Raw genomic sequence first — 18,614 nt, forward strand, 5'->3', positions numbered from 1 at the left:
ATTTTTTTTCTGCAAATAAATAATCATAAATAATTTTTGTAAACACCCAACAACAATATTTTAAAAAAATAATCACAAATAAAAATAAATCAATAATATAAGAAAATTAATAATAACGGAAAATAGTAATCAACAATATCACAGGAAAAAATTTATATGAACAACATAATAAAAATACTAGTCAACCAAATAAAAAAAACGATAATATTAACCAAAAATACTAATCAACATCACAAAATGTTAATCAACATAAAAAAATATTAATCAACCTCAAATAATAAAATATACTAATAAACAACATAGAAAAAGATTAATCAACAAAATAAAAAATATAATACTAAAAACATATAAAATAATTTAACCAAAAATATTATTAACAATAAATATTAATCAACCACAAATAACCAAAATGTTAATAAAAAACACCAAAAAAATTTAATCAACAAAATAAAAAATAATATTAACAAAAAATATTATTAACAACAAATATTAATCAACCACAAATAAAAAAAAAAATATTAATAAACAACAACAATAAAAAAATTTTATCCAACAAAAAAAATAATAGCAACAAAAATATATATTAAAAATAATATTAACAAAAATTTTAATCAACAACATTAAAATAATATTACAAGGGAAAAAGATTAAAAAAAATTAACATAGTAGAACAAATCTGATACTAAAATAAAAAATTGTCACTATAAGAAGTTTTAAAAGTTCTTACGAAAACTATTAATTATAGAATTTTATTAGTAATTTATCAACGATTTACTAATGTTTTACTGATAAAAAGAAGAAGCCAAGAGAAATAAAAATTAAATCAATTTGTATTGATGAAATTACCGATAGATTCTTTACCAACAATATAATTTCAAAAGTAAAGATGATGTCGAAAATTGACAACAAAATTAGCATCCAAATAAAAAGGATATTGATGAAAAAATTCATTGATAATTATCGGCCAACTCGTATTTGGTCGGTAATATTAAAAAAATTAAAAAATTTTACTTGCAAAACTTTTCTACCTATAATTACTAGTAAACTCATTTTTTATTAGTAATTTAAGAAGAAAATAAACAATAAAATTTTAAAATAAATTACTTACACAAATTTTGTTTTGGTAATTACTCACGAATTCATATTTAATTGATAATATTAAGAAGAAAATAAGAAAAAAAATTAAAAATTTAAAAAATTTTGACTATGAAAATTGTTCGTTGGTAATTAAAGACAAACTCATTGTTTCTCAATAATATTAAGAAGAAAATAAAAAATAAATTTTTAGAATAAATTACCTACAAATGTATTTTGTCCATAATTACAAATGAATATGCATTTGATCGGTAATATTAAGAATAAAATAAACAATAAAATTTTCAAATAGATAACCAATGAAAATTTGTCTTCATAATCACTAATGAACCGTATTTAATTGGTAATATTAAGAAGAAAATAGAAAAAAATTAAAAAATTAAAAAATTTTACCTATAAAAATTTGTTGTAGGTAGTATTAAGCAGAAAGTAGAAAAAATTTAAAATAATTTTTTTATAAAAATTTTTAGTTGATAATTACTAATAAACTTATTTTTTATCAGTAATATTAAAAAAAAGATAAAAAAACTAAAATTTTTAAAATAAATTATCAGCAAAAATTTATCATTTGTAATTATCAAGTAATATCAAAAAGAAAATAAATAAAAAATTAAGAAGTTTAAAAAATGCTACTTATGAAAATTTTTTTGTTAGTAATTACCAATAAATTACATCTATAATCCGTTGATAAAACATAAAAAATGTAAAATTCTCACATTATTTTTGAATAAATTTGAGAGAAGTTAGTTTCCCTGTGAAAGAGAAGTCACTCTCCAATATATGACATTTGTGGCATAGCCACCATGTGGGGCTTGTTTTGAGCTCCACTAGTTATTTTTTAAAATCTTAAAAAATTTAAAATTAATTTTTCATTAAATTAAAATAATTAATAATTAATATTTAATTTAAAAATTTTTAAAAAGTAAAAATAAATTAAAAATTAAATAAAATAAAAAAATTAAATTAAATTAAATTGAAAATGTTAAATTAAATTTAAAAATTAAAATAAATGAAACTAAAAAATTAAATCAAATTTAAAATTAAATTAAAAAGTAAAAAAAATTTAAAATTATGAAATAAAAATTACCTACTAAAAGTTGTTGATGGTAATTATAATAACTTGTTGTCATTAGTAATTACTTACGATAATTTATTATTGGTAATTACCAACGAAAAATATTGTTAGTAAATAATCGACAATTTATAAACATATGATACCAATGAAATTGCCTATAAAAAATCTTAATTTACTTACAAAATAGCTCATCAACAAATTTAGCTTCATCAGTAAAAATTGCATACACTATAATTTATAGATGCAAAGATTTTATTTGTAATTTGTCAATAATCTTAATTATCAATGAAATATAGGCATATTTAGTCATAATTTTTATATTTTTTTAATTTATTACATAAATAATAAAAGTAAAAAGGAAAATAACTTCAAAAATATAAAGGAAATAAACTTGGCAATAGTAGCGGTGAAAAGAAGAGGAAGAGGAAATGGAAACTGGAAAGAAAGGGAGAAATTGATTCGGCCAAAATCAGATGGAAATCAGGTGTGCTTATATTGGCAATTTAGCAACAAAAATTAAATCCATTGCTAAAAAAGTGCCCTTTTAAATTTCCAATACTAATTAGAAAAAATTTAGCAATGGAGAAAATATTTAATTGCTAATTGAGTGCCTTTTCAATTTTGAACGTCTCCATTAGCAACGGATCGATTTGCAACCGATTGTTAAATTAATGTATTTCACTTTCTACTTCATGTGTTGGCAACAAAATTAGCTAGCAATGAAAGTTACATTTGCAAAACGTTTGACTTGGAAATTTCAACTTCCAATGCAATATAATAATTAAAATTTAATTCATTGTTAATTTGGTAATGGACTAGTAATTTTGTTACAAAATGAGTGGCATGTCAATTTCTCATACTTGCTTAGCGATGAATTTAGCAATGAAATAAACTTTCCATTGCTAAATTATCAACAACTTAGCTTTCAATTTCCGATGAACTAAAATTATTATCTTAAGTAATTTAGCAACAGAAAATGTTTTGTTGCTAAATTAGCAACGAATGAGAGCTTCATTGCTAAATTTAAGGAATTTAGCAACGAAAATTTTTTCTATCTTTTGAAGTTCATTGCTAAATTAAAATAAATATGATTATTATGTTGAGGAATTTAGCAACGAACTATTTATCCATCACTAAATTAGTAAAGGGCTTGAGTTATGTTTTCAAATTTAGGATGAATAAAATAAAAATAATCATTATGTTTAGGAATTTTGCAATGAAACTCTTTTAGAAAAAAAAAAAAATCATCATTTATCCAATGGAAAATTATTTCCATATAGTAACTTGTCAATGATTACCTAAATATCAAAGTAAATTTAGATCCTGTGTCTCACTAAATTCAATAATTTCACCAATTTAATTTTTTTTTATAATATATTAAAATAAGTGTACTTTTTTAACTTATTTCTTGTAATGCTCTTAAATCGAAGATTCATAGGTTTGGAGAAATCATTGAACTAGTAATTTTTTCCAAAAAGAAAAAAGAAAGATATTAAACATTTACTAATTTGATGAGTTCTTCCATTTTTTTATTTTTTTTGTTGGGGGAGGAGATATTTGAAAACTTGCAGTGGTCATGAGCCGCCAAATTATTGGATTTGCATCTGCCTTATGTCCATTCTTGCCTTGACTAGATGTCTATTTTGTCGATATCTTATAAATGTCCCATGCCAATCTTTTAGGTTAAATTTGATTACTTAACCATAGTGGTTTACCTTCACTTTATTATATTATTGTTGAAATTTGGTAAAATACACAATGAAAATATCCTATTTTAGGGCACGAGTACCTTGGACCAATTGATTAAGTTTCATAGTCATCCTCTTTTAAATTAATGTACTCACTTTCTTGAGTTGGCTCCATGTATGAAACTTGACATTCAAATAATTGATTGGGAGTGTTGGCACAAATTGACCTAAAATTAAGGTCAAAAGATGATTGGGTTTTCTCAAAATTTTTCCTTTCCCTTGTTAGTTCTGAGACATCTAGATGAACCTCTACTTTATTATTTTTTTTTTGTGCAAATAAAAAATAATTCAAGTAGAAAAAATTAATTGTGAAATTTTGACAATTGGAATTAAGAGAGTGAAAAATTGAGAGAGATAGAAGGAAGAGTGCGAAATTATTTGAAATTTGCTATATTTATAAGCAAAATTATCTTTTCACATTCTCAAAATGCCCTCAAAAATTAAATATTATTTGATTGTTGTTGGGCATAAAATGGAAATTTCCTATATTTTTGGTTCTAAATTAGTCCATGGTTGGTCCTGCATGCATGTATTGACACTTCATCTCCAAGCTCCCTTTGAATCCGCTTTTACATAGTAGTAACTATTAGAGTTGTAATCCTCACTTACGAGTTTAGTTTTAAGTTTAGTGTTTTCTTATTACGGTATCAGAGTTTCTTAGATTAAAGGTTTAGAGTTTGAATTCTAGCTACTTCCATTTATTAATTAAACATTTCAGCAAAAGTTAAAGTGGTTATATGCTTGTTCACACTTCAAGTCCAGTGGGCATTCACTTGTCAAGAGTGTTAGAGATTTATAAACTATTATTGTGGCCCGTCAACTATAAGCTTGAGCTCTTAAGTTAAGCATTTTCTTGACAATAACAACCTAGATTGGATCTTCCTCAAATCTTCTAGGTATTTATCAACTAGATATTTGAAATTCACCAACTTGTGAAAGTCCTTTGGACATTGATGTCGTGGCTTAAAGGTCTTAATATGATTGTTGTTCTCTTACTAGCATGCTTCACAAACTTGTAGTCATAGCCTCTTCTAGCTGCCCACTCCTTTAATGCTTTCCTAAAACATTACTTCACTAGTAAACTTCATACCTTAGTATGGATGTGGGAACTTCATACATGTGGATTCGTCAAAGTCAGGGTAGACTTCATTTTCATAATTTAAATCATGCGTACTATTTAATTCATCATTACCACCATCTTCTTCATTCAACTTATTTCCCAAACTACTTATATCTGCATCGCAATCCCCTTTGGTATTTCCTGTATATATAGCTTGATTAGCACCATTGTTTGTCTCATTGCACCCAGTAGTACCATTTGCTTCTTGATGTGTTTTGTTTGTGAATATGTCATCATCACTCCTCTTTTATATCATCATATAACCAACTAGCTTCACTGCAACCAGATTTAATTAGTGTCACTTGAAAAACAAACTTATGCTCATTTCCATTATATTCATCACTCCACAATTCATTTTCTTCAATATCTAAATAATTGAAGATCATAGGCTTCATTTGCCTTGGTAAACCTCTGTCAATCTCATTTGATTTAGGCATATCAACATTCTGTGATTGCTCAGTCCTCAACATTCCCTATCTCTTTTGCCCTTTCATTTTATGACTGCTCCATCTCATTTACCCACCCTCAAAAACATCAACTGTTTCAGTTACCCTTTCAGCAACATGCCTCTTTCATTTGCATTAAACTATCTCATTTCAATACCATTATATATAGTAATGGGGACACTTGCTTCTACCAAATATACCTAAATGTCCCATTCCCCTTTGTTGTAATCTAGTATGTTGCCTATATTAATGTCACTTAAAACCTTTTCGAATGCTTTAAGTCTAGTTAAACCAACAATGTTAAACCATATATGTGCTTCCTATCGTAACCCAATTCTTTTGCAAATCCCAAAATTTCAAACATGGGTAGATAATCAATGTAAATGTTATCATAATAAGTCATTTCTCTTTTCTCATATACCATAATCTCCAAACTCTACTAATGTCCTCCATAATGAATTTCTAAATTGACTCTATTAGATTTATGACTCAAAATTCTAGTGAGATTTGAAGATATATCTTTTTCTAATTTTAATAGGAGAAATATTTCTCAATAGGAGGAGGATTATTTCCTGTATTATGTAAAACTCTTATTATAGTTATTCCTAAATTAAGAGGGATTTATAATTATATTAGGATTGAGGTTACTAACACTATAAATAGGAGTATTGTAGAGAGACTAATTCGGCTTTCAACTCATGGGGTGAGACTGTTCCCTATTGTAGAGAAGGGTTTACCAATTGTTGAAGAGTGGCTTTACTTATTGATGAGAAGCTCTTGCTCATTGTATTCCCATGAAGAGAGAGAGGCTTAGGTCTAAGGATACAATCTCATAGAAGAAAAAATGCTTCGACCCTGAAGTGGAGAAAGGGCATAGAATTTAATAATAATGAATTCTTGTTTATTAGTGAGAGAGCTATTACCAATGTAGTTGAAGGCACTCTTTATGGTATACAATGCAACTAAAGTAGTACATATATTGAGTAATGTCTAAAGGAGATTAAAAGAGATTAACTAATATATTTTCAATGAGTAGTCTGATGTAAGGATTTTCTTGAGTATAATTGAGTTGATGAGTAGATAGCTTTGAGTTTGTTATTGATTTATTTATTTAATTATAGTAGAAGATGACATACTCGTAGATGTAGTCCTATGTGGAGATGATGAACCACATAAATACTGATATTTTATGTGTTTGTTTTATTTTTTTTTTTTATATATATAATTTACATGCATCCATAGTGTACAACAATTGGTATTAAAACTTGTGGATGATCTTAGTGAGTTTAATTCAAGATGAGTTTTGGTGAGTTTAACAACCTAATATTAGTGGTGTGAATCCACAAATCTTGATTACAATAAAAAAAAATCACAAATTTTGAGTGCTAAAATAGAAAAGTATATAGTATTTTCCATATTTTTTTAAATTACTATTAATCATTTCAAAATCTGGATGTTATAGTTGAAATTTTGAATAATATATTTTTTTCATTTTTCAAGATGATGACCTAAATAACAAAATGATCCACAGCATCCACAAATCAATTAATGTCATTTTAATTAATGTCATGATATGAATTGACTATCATATGAATTAATCGACATCCACAATGAGTTATAAGTCAAGATATAATGATCAAAAGGGCATATTAACTAAGTTGTCGAAGATGTTGATGATACAATTTGCCAGTATTTTTGATATTAAAAGGAAAAAAAAATCACTTAACTGATGATAAATAAAAAGAAAAAAACATAAATGAACACTTGAGCAAGGTGCATATTACTAATTCCCACATTCTTGTCAATAACAGCTTCCATCCATCCATAGTGTAGATGCTTGGTAGTCAAAATAAGAATGATAAAGAAAATATTTCAAGAAGTTTGATCAAATCAAAATAAAAGCATTGAAGGTACAATGATGATGATGTGATTTGATGAAGAATCAAAAAAATACACATTTCAAAGATCCTATGGAGGAGAGGGGTTTGATATTTTGCTAAAAGAGAAGCAAGCTTTTAACATGTGGGGTAACTTCATTTATTGAAAATTAAACAGTCCTTATTAAGGCAGGAAGCTTGAAGCTTAGCCCACGTATTTAGCCATTGGCCTAGTCACAACACCCAAATCTTATTTAGGGGGTTTAGGGACCCAGGGTTTTTGATGCTTTGTATGTGACTCACAGTCACCGAGTCCATTTGTTTGGTGGCTGAAGGTTGGAAGATCAATGCAACTGCTGCCAATACTCTCTCTGTGAATTGAACTATCACTCTTCATAACTCAGAATGGGACCTTCCCAATTTATGAAACAATTCTTCATTTAAACCCACTTTTTGTTGTACCATATTTATTCTTTTTTACTCGTGGAAACTACGTTATTCATCACTCCTCCTTTGAGTCATATTATGTACTATGATAATGGTGGCAATTTTGTTTTACGGAACCTATGAAATGATATTTTATAAGAGAATAAAAATATATGAGGAATTAATAATAAACTTGTGAGTCAGGCCGAGCAAAGCATTAAATTGATGATCATTAATTTTATTGTTTCTCAGCTTGATTCCACTTCAGCCATTCTTTTTTTTAATTAAAGCCTCTTTTTGCCTTCCTGCTCAGGATAAGACAGGATATGGAAAAAAGAATTCAAGCACATGACTCTAAAATTGATGGCTAATTAATATTCTAGTGCGTAGGAAAGCCAATTGCCTAATAGTCCAGTTATCAAAAGTTTCAATGGGTGACAAGCTGTAAAAGTTGTACACTAGAAAATAAAGATTTTTTTTTTCCACCCTTTTCTAAAGATAGTAAATCTGCATACAACATGATGATATCATTAAAACAATTTTAGAAGAAATGGAACAAAACTAAAAATAAGTAAATGTAAAGTAATTACATTAAGGCAAATTTTAATACATTAAAAAATAGTGCATTTCTATTTGCATAAATTTAGTAACTTTTTATTTAGAATTTAAAATTTTATAGGAATTCAATTCAATTGATTTATATTCAATTAATTCTCATATAGAAAATAAAAAAATTTAATTCTTTTTAATTTAAAAAAAATTCACCTTAAAAAAATAAAATTAAATATGATTGTGTGTTGTTCTTTTATAAATAGTGATTTATTCCAAACGAAATAAATGATACACCATGAATAAAAATGAACAAGTCAATATATTAATGAGACTTGATATATATATATATATATATATATATATATATATATATATATATATATTCAACATATATATGGAAAACAATGAGTAATAACTAAATTTAACTTCATCTAATTGGAAAATTTTTTTAGTAATCATTGAAGGAAATCATTATGGATTAAACTCCTATCATAACTCTTACCCTAATGTTGACAGTAATTCTGTAATTCTTCTTGTAGATCAAGATTCTAACATCGACAAAACACGGGAGAGATACTGGGTTCATAAGTTGATAGTTCATAATCCCTATTGACGCGTTTTAAAACCGTGAGGGTTTCAGCTCAGAGCGGACAATATCACTAGTACCACAAATGTAACGGCTCGGCCCACTAGTGATATTGTCCGCTCTGAGCTGAAGCCCTCACGGTTTTAAAGGCATCAATAATGGTTAGGAACCTCCATCTTATAAACTCAGCATCTCTCTCGTATTTTGTCGATGTGAAATTTACCTAGGGCGTTATAAAGATTATATCAATCATAAAACTTAAATTATTCAAAAGAGTCAAATCCATTAAAATAATTGGTACAACACCATATGTTCATATTGTAAAACAAAATAATTTAATTGTTTGACCAAAATCACCTTCAAGATTGAGATTGGTATAATCTGGAGGCTTTCAATAATTGCAATGCATGAACAAGGAAAGAAAAAAGGAAGTTAAAATATATATATATATATATATAACCTAGAAGTATAGCCAGCCGTGTTATTTTGTAATTTTGTGATATTTTTTTCTCAACCAAGTACATAGTAGAACTTAATTAGGGGATGGATTTAGCAGGCATTTGTTTTTTAGTGGAGCAGAAATTTGTCCGTTGCAAAAGGGCTCTTCGGGAGTTCTTCTGTGTATATAATATAAAAGAAGAATCAAGAAAGAAGGTAAAGAGGGGCAAAATGGTGATATAAATTGATGGAGTTGGTAATGGCAGAGAGCTGGATGATACAAAGCCTAGAAGGAGAGGAGAGGAAAAGAGAAGAGAAGAGGAGATAAGGGAGAAATGAACAGTGGAACATAGGTGAAACTGGTAAAGATAAAATAATTTGTGAGGGGGTGCCTGGAAGGAGAGAAGGGGGACACCGTTGTACCGTAGGGTCTAGCAGGGCACCCATTTCTCTAATGGGTCCACGCTCTCTCTCCCCTCTCTCCATGTTTTATTATAAGTGTTGTATGACTCATTACGAAACGATGGGTACAAAGCCCTTCTTTCTTGATCAAAGCCTAACTCTTCCGAGCTTCATGTCACTACCTGCCTTTTCCCTTCCTTTCCTTCCTTCGCCTGCTGCCCAACTGCTTGTGCTCATCCTAACTCTCTCTACTTGCCATTGCTTTTCCTTCTTTTCATTTTCTGTTCCTGAAAATAATCTCCATCCATCATTTTAACTGCTTAAGCAGGGCCTTTCAATTTCTTTACGAAGTGGATACTTTCTGCTTAAGCTCTAGCTGGCTAACAGCTTCAATAATCATTATTGATTCGTTTAATTGGCCTTAAAAACTAAGTGTTCACTAAAGGAAGAAGATGACTGATCAAACTCAAAATTCAGAGTCGGAAAGCAGCTCGAACTCATCGTCATCGTCCTCGTCGTTACCTTCCTCACCGGGGTCAACCCACTCACCCTCTAACCCAAACTCTAACATTGTCCCATCAAAACCCCAACAACAACAACAACAACTAGACCTGCAAGACCCTCAGTCCCCCACCAAAAATATCAAACGCTTACGAGACTCCAACAAACACCCAGTCTACCGTGGAGTCCGCATGCGAAACTGGGGCAAATGGGTCTCTGAAATCCGCGAGCCCCGCAAGAAATCCCGCATTTGGCTCGGTACTTTCCCTACCCCTGAAATGGCTGCTCGAGCCCATGACGTCGCTGCCTTAAGCATCAAGGGCAACTCCGCCATTCTGAACTTCCCCGAGCTCGTCAACTCCCTACCTCGCCCCGCTTCACTCGCCCCTCGCGACGTCCAAGCCGCCGCAGCCAAGGCAGCCCAAATGGACAAGTTTGACCAGAAGTTCGACTCAAAAGCATCTTCCTCAATGTCCTCAGCATCTGCCACCTCTTTATCCTCGCTGGTATCGGCGATGGATTTATCGACTGGGTCGGAGGACGAGTTGAGTGAGATCGTGCAGTTGCCGAGTCTGGGAACGAGTTACGACTCGTCCGAGTTGAGGAGCGATTTTCTGTTCGATGACTCGGTGGAGGGGTGGGTATATCCTTCACCATGGCTGCAAAGCGCGGAGGATAGTTACGGTGGTGGGTGTCTTTTTGATGAGTTAACAGCGGCAGCTGGTGAGTGGTTGATGCCTAATAATAGTAGCTTTGGGCAAGGATTGTTATGGAATTATTAGAATATTTTTGTTCTACTTGTGAATAATGTAATTTTGTGTACGTGCGTGTGCATGTGTTGTTTCTTCTTTTTATTTTTCCTGTAATCTAAAAAAGATTTTAGCCCTTTCTGTTTTTCTTCAAAGGGCAAAACCTTTCTTTTCTTTTTTGGGTTTTTGTCTGGCTCAGCTGTGTTTATGTGACATTGTGACCTCTTCGATCCATCTAACTAAGTGTTGGGAAAGAGGCAAAATGCCATAAAATTTTCTTTTCTTTGGTTGGTGGAAGCTTATTGTATCTCTTTCTGTCTCTTTCTCACTGTGAAATCAAGAAACAGCTTCAAGGCTACAGCATGAAAATTCTGTCCTTGGGACATACGGCATCTAAAAAAAAACACCCCACATTTCTGTGAAAATACTGATAGATTAAGCAGAAATTGACCCTTCTGAAAGAAGGGTCCTCGACTAACCCATTAGTTTTACCATGTATATTGATTTTGAATGTTAAGTAAAATGGTTTCTGGCGGAAATTATGAGAATTTGACGGCGACAAAAAAAAAAAAAAAAAAAAAAAAAAATATATATATATATATATATATATATATATATATATGGCCCATCACTGGACCTAACTTCCTCACTCTCTTAACTCTTTGTCCACTCTCTCTCTCTCTCTCTCTCTCTCTATATGTAAATCTGTTTTGTTTTCAGTCAGTTCTGTTTGGATTTTTCTTCTTTTTTTCAATTGGAAAATGGTGGCTATCAATTCTAGATATGATATTTCCCTTTCCTTTTGGTTGAGATGGGTTTTGGAATCGGAAAAATCTCTGGCAACTAATTCGTCAAGAACAACAAGGCTATGGCTAGCTATAAGTCCTCTGAAAAAGCAAAGCCTCAATTAAATTTGCATTAAAAAAGAAAAGGGCGCTTCTATTTTAATATTTACAAAAAAAAATTATAAAAAATATTGTGTGATTTTGAACTTTAACATGGTAATCATAATTTAATTTTTATTAATTTAATATCTTATATTTTTATTTATTAATAAATATAATTTAAATTATTAACTATTCGCGTTGATATAATGATACATCGACACTATATATTCATCAAATTTCATATTTTTCATGTATAATCACATAAATTTCATATTTTTCATGTATAGTCGTGTTAATATTATTTAATAATAAATAATGATTTAAATTATATTTATTAATAAAAAAAATATAATATTAAATTACTAAAAATTAAATCATAATTTATTACATATCAAACTTATAAAGTATTTTTTTTTATTTTTTTCCTTATATTTATATGTATTCCAAATAATTGTGTTGCTGGAATTTTAGCAAAACATTTTATAATGAGATAAAAGCCCACCAATGAATTAAACTAAATATCGAGATAAGAATTTGTGGGGTGCGTTGATTTTTTTTTTTTTTCCCTCTATGTCTGCGTACGTTCTTGCTTCTTTGTTGACATGAAAAGTTGTCTTTTTTAGCTTTTTCTTTTCTATTTCTGTAAATTTGTTTTAAAAAAAATTGAAAGACAGTGAACCCCTTTTGCCGGTTTGCCATATGGGATAGATTAATCAAGATAAGCACATGGATTATATGGCATAAAGAATTACTCTGGAGCTATCATAATTTGATTCCATAGTTGACCACCTCTCAAAATTAAACTTGCATAAGATTTCTCTGTATCTTTCTTTGGAATGGCATCATCATCTTCATCATAAAGAACCTACATTCCTTGCAAGAGTGCACTTTAGCTAGATGGCTATAGACCCACACTTACCTCCACTGCTCTTTTATATTTATATTTGCATGGTATTTGAGAATTTGAAATGGCAAGTGGGTCAAGGGTAAGCCATTTTTGTCAGTAAACAGTAAGTTTCAATTATTAGAAGCAATGGTTTTTATTTTTCCTTTTTTATTAGAAGGAATTATGCTCACGAAAGAGTAGTGGCACTTTTCACCTTACTGATTGTTAAAATGACAAGGCACACACGTTCCCGCGTGTTTAATAAATAAAAGAAAGATATATTAATTGGAGCAAGTAGGAGAAAAAAAAATTAATGTTATATAATAAGCTTATTCATATTCAACTTCAATTTAAAGTTTGATAAACAATACTAAGGAGAAAATAATGTGTTTCAGTTTTTCCTTTATTTTAAATCGGTGGGACTCGTGCATTTAAAGAGGAGGCATATATACTTGATGCACTAAATAATCTCTTCACTCGCATAATTTAAGATATTTTTATTAATTATGTTTTGTAATCCAATCTATTAGTCAAGAAGTAAATTAAAAATAAATAAATATATAATTACAGTTATTTAAATTATGAATAAAAAAAAACTGTGAATTGTCTCGAATATGAATTTCAATTTGAACCAAATCTTAGAAAAAAAATTTTTCATTTTCCTGCTTTAATCCATTAACTAACTTTAATTAGTGAGATTAATATGTGGTTAACTGTGCTAGATATGAAAGCCCTCATACATGAAAAATGAGAATATAATTATTATTTATAAAATATATATTTTTTTTATCAATCTTGATGAATTTTATAAAAATTTTATTATAATCAATAACTAAAATACAACAATTGCGTTGAATAAATTTTTTAATATATCAAAAACTAATAAAATTCTCTGTTTATAAGAAAAAAAAAATCTTTCTAAATACATAAATAAACTTTGATCTATATGAAAAAAGTTCTCATCAAATATTTATGAACAGATTGATTCGCTGATTTCTTAATAAATTAAGCTACAATTAGCATTACGAATATAAAAACAAATGCAAAAATTTTGATGCGAACCTAAAAAACCAGGTCAAAATGGATACAAAAATCATGGCTGGTAGATGGCATGTCTTTTAATTATTAAGTTCACATTGTCATAAAGAAAGAGGGGAATTTAATTATGAAGGTAGACCGAACATAGATATAAGACAATTTTAACATTACTATATAATACTTAATTAGAAAATTCAAATTAAAACATAAATTTTTATGAAATACAAACGCTAATTAATGTGATTTCAATATCCATGGATTCATATACAAGTCCCCAAAATTAATAGGACAGACATCCAATTGGGTGGTCTCATTAACAAACAAATTAAATTTATTCTAAATTAAACAAAGAAATTAATTTAGTTTTTAACATTAAAAATGGAGTAGCTAAATTAAGTAATGTTACCAAACTATTAGAGATTAAATATTTTAATACAAAATAAAATAAACTTAATTATACGTATTCACACTTCAAATTCGATAAACAATCTTGATTTTTTGAGAAAAGGCTAGATAGGTTTCTAGCCTCTCTTGAATCTCAACTCACTCATAAGACTCTTTTTCTCAAGTGTGCAATTGATTGGCTGTGGTGGATGATTCATGTATTACTAAGTTTAATATATATGGTATCCATAAATGCTAATTTTTAAGCATTATATCATCATCATAAGCATCATGCGCATTAACATTAACATTCATATTATTATTATTATTAATTTGGTAGGCATAAAATTAATAATATTAGTTACAAATATATGCCACATGCATGAATAGTAATTCATCTAACCTTGATTTCATTTTTTTATAATAAATTAAAATCACTGGTTTGCTACTGATTTTAGTATGCTAACTGGTTTGCTATTTTCTCAAGTACGCTAACTGTTTGAACTCTGCACAACATCGCAGAAAACGACAAAATAACGGCTATTTTCTTGAAATTGATTCGTAACGCTTCAAATGGGTTCTGCAACGGTAACAAACGTTCCAAAGCTATAAATACACCTTCCTTTGGCCATTTTGCACTTAATGAAAGTCCCTCTACTGTTCAAAATCTTTAAAGCTTTCATTCAAAGTGCTCAAAGTGATTTATTGCTCATCATTGGCTTATTTACTCAACTCTTCTTTATAGTTGCTGTTGTAATTGAGTGAGAGTGAGTTTTTCAACACATTATTATCATTTGTGAGAGGTCATTCAAGCACCTATTGAAGCTTGGTTGTGATAAGTGTTTGGGATAACACTTGGTAGAAGTGTGAAGCTACTTGTAAAAGCTTTGTTGAGAAGATTTGTAAAGGGCTTTGTCTCTTGCCTTGAAAAGAGAAGAATAGTGGAGTGAAGACTCAAAGTGTGATCTTTGAGAGAGTGGATGTAGGCTAGTTAAAGCCGAACCACTATAAAATTCCAGTGTTCATTTTCTCAACCCTTGCTCTTTACATTTTTGCAATTTAGCTTTATGAATGATATGCTTTTGCTGATATAAAAATTGATATTGTTTGCTGTCGATCTTGCTGCTATCTGAGAAAAATAGTTTCTTCGCAAAATCACGATATCCGATATATTCATTGGTTATCATTTGTCTTGTCAAATAGGATATCCGTATATCGCTCTAGTTCTCGTGATAAAAACGTATTCGCCATCGATATATTTACTGAATGCTTATATAGTCTGCTATATCAGTATACTGATTGCATATAGCTTAACCTTGAGTCAACTTGTCAATAGAGCTATATTGTTCATTTCTCACATTAGTTAATTTAGTTGAACCTAGCTGCAATTTTCAAAGGTTTTGAGCAAGAACCGAAAATTGTTTTTAAAGTCCAATTCACCCCCCTCTTGGACATATTTTGGGACATCAATTTGGTATCAGAGCCTGTCTCTCTTGCTTGAGGATTAAACCCCTTAGAGTGATCCACACACATGGCTAGTTCATCTAGAAATTACTGTATACCGCCCTTAGTGAAGGTTATTCCATCACTAGACCACCACTTTTTAATGGCACAAATTACTCCTTTTGGAAAACTAGAATGAGAAACTTTATACAATCTGTTGACATTGATGCTTGGAGAATAGTTAAAGATGGTCCTTATATTCCTTATAAAACCGTTGAAGGAACCGCATAAATTCCTAAAGCTGAAGTTGAATTTGATGATAATGATTGGAAGAAAATTTCTACAAATGCTAAGGCTATTAATATTCTTCATTGTGCTCTTGATATTAATGAGTATAACCGTGTTTCAGGATGTCAAACTGCAAAAGAAATATGGGACAAACTAGAAGTCACATATGAAGGAACTGATGTGGTAAAAGAGTCAAAGGCAAACCTCCTCATCCGAGATTATGAATTATTTGAGATGAAATCTGGTGAAACCATTGCTGAAATGAGTACCAGATTTACTGACCTTGTTAATCTACTTAAAGCTCTTGGAAAGAGATTTGAAGAACAAGAACTTGTAAAGAAAATTCTGAGGTCTCTTCCAAAGACGTGGGAAGCAAAAACTACTGTTATTCAAGACACCAAGGATTTCAGAAAATACACCTATGATGAGCTGATTGGTTCTCTCATTGCACATGAGATGATTTATAAGAAAGATGAGAATGAAGGTGATCAAAAGAAAAAGAAAGGGATAGCTTTCATATCCGAAAAAGTAGATGAGAAAAAGAAAAATGTTGCTCTTAAAGCTAATTCAAGTGATGATTCAAGTGCTTCAAGTGATGATGATGAAGATATGGCTATGATAGTCAAAAGATTCAAAAGAGCATTTAGAAAAGGTGGAAGCAAATACAAGAAGTTCACAAAGAAATATGCTCCAAAGACTCCAAATCATTCAAGTGAAATAGTTTGTTATGAGTGTAACAAACCAGGCCACATTAAGCCAAAATGTCCTACTTTGAAGAAGAAAAATAAGTTCAGAAAGGACAAAAGCAAAAAGGCAATGGCAGCAACTTGAGGATAAAGTGATTCTTCATCAAATGATGAAACAAGTGACAAAGAGGCTGCAAACACTTGTATGATGGCAATTGAAGAAAAAGGTGAAAGCTCACACATCGAAGATAGTGAAAATGAGGTAAATCTTGAACTTTCTAATGTTGATGAATTAGAACTTGCATTTGTGAAGACATATGATAAGTATAGAACTTTTAAAAAGAAATGCAAAATTTTAGTTCATGAAAATTGTGCTTTAAGATCAGAAAATATTTCATTGAGTATGGTTTCAAAGGAAAATGAATTTTATAAATCTCAAATGAAATTATTTAAGGAAGTTAATGATGAGCTTCACAGATCAAAAGAAGTATGTGAACAACTTCTTGAGAAAAACAGAATTCTTGAAGAAAAAGTTGAATCTTTGACAAGAGATTTATCTAAATTTACAAAAGGAAAAGAAACACTTGATATACTTCTTGGGAATCAAAGATTTACAAATGAAAAATCTGGAATTGGATATGATGGATTTATGAAGTATGGAAAATACAAACAATTTTTTGTTAAAGCTACATCCTTTTCTCAACCAAGTATTACATGCTTTTATTGCAATCACAATGGTCATATGATTAATGCTTGTCCTATTAGGAAAGGAACCTTTAAGGCAAAGAAAGTATGGGTGCCCAAAGGAACCCTACCTAATGTTACTAACATCCAAGGACCCAAAGTTGCTTGGGTACCTAAGAAACGCTTAATCGATTTCAGTGCCTAAGGAGTATCTTTGGAAAGCAGAACATTGGTACATTGATAGTGGTGCTCTAGGCACATGACAGAAATAAAGGCAAGTTTTCCTCTCTTACCTTGAAAGAAGAAGGTTATGTGAAATTTGGTGATAAAAGCAAAGCTAAAATTGTTGGATGTGGAACTATTGGTAAAAATCCTTGCATTGAGAATGTTGCATTAGTTCAAGGATTAAAGTATAATCTTTTAAGTGTTAGTCAACTATGTGATAATGGTTTTAAAGTGGTGTTTACTTCTACACATTGTGAGATTCATGGAAATAATGTTATGTTTGCTGGTGCTAGAATAGATAATATTTACTTACTTGATTTAACAAGCCTTGAAGAAAATTGTGAAACATGCTTTATGACTTCACATGATAGTGCATGGTTATGGCATAGAAAATTAGGACATGCTAGCATGAGTACTCTTGCTAAACTCTCTAGAAAGAACCTTGTTAGAGGACTTCCAAAGCTAAGATTTGAAAAAGAATTTCAATGTAAAGCTTGTGCACTTGGTAAGCACACAAAATCATCTTTTAAATCAAAAAATGTTGTAACTACATCTAGACCATTGGAATTGTTGCATCTTGATCTTTTTGGTCCAATCACACCTAGAAGTCTAGGAGGCAAGGCATATGCATTTGTAATTGTTGATGATTTTTCAAGATTCACATGGACTTTCTTTCTTGCTCATAAAGATGAAACCTTTGATATATTTGAAGCCTTTTGCAAAAGAACTCAAAATGAAAAAGGATATTGCATTACATCTTTGAGGAGTGATCATGGAAAAGAATTTGAGAATAATTTGTTTGAAAATTTCTGCTCTCAAAATGGTATTTATCATACATTTTCAGCTCCTAGAACTCCACAACAAAATGGAGTTGTTGAAAGGAAAAATAGATCTTTGCAAGAAATGGCAAGAACAATGCTGAATGAAAACAGTTTACCAAAATATTTCTGGGCAGAAGCTGTAAATACAGCATGCTATATTTTGAACAGAGTTTCCATTAGAGCTATTTTAAAGAAAACTCCTTATGAACTATGGAAAGGAAGAAAACCCAATATTGCATATTTTCATGTCTTTGGTT

General features: G+C 29.9%; 1 protein-coding gene across 1 annotated transcript; it reads left to right on the plus strand.

Moving 5' to 3' along the window:
• Positions 1-9,619: 9,619 nt before the first annotated feature.
• On the plus strand, positions 9,620-11,373 carry LOC110636142 (dehydration-responsive element-binding protein 3). Its single transcript, XM_021785696.2, has one exon. It carries the CDS (start codon positions 10,218-10,220, stop codon positions 11,046-11,048), a length of 831 nt encoding a protein of 276 aa, XP_021641388.2. The 5' UTR covers positions 9,620-10,217; the 3' UTR covers positions 11,049-11,373.
• The last annotated feature ends 7,241 nt before the right edge of the window (positions 11,374-18,614 follow it).

The sequence above is a fragment of the Hevea brasiliensis genome, chromosome 11 (assembly GCF_030052815.1).
Source record: "Hevea brasiliensis isolate MT/VB/25A 57/8 chromosome 11, ASM3005281v1, whole genome shotgun sequence".
Taxonomy (NCBI): domain Eukaryota; kingdom Viridiplantae; phylum Streptophyta; class Magnoliopsida; order Malpighiales; family Euphorbiaceae; genus Hevea; species Hevea brasiliensis.

Excerpts from the sequence above, each read along its gene's own strand:
- LOC110636142 (XM_021785696.2), top strand. The coding sequence starts at position 10,218 with ATGACTGATCAAACTCAAAATTCAGAGTCGGAAAGCAGCTCGAACTCA.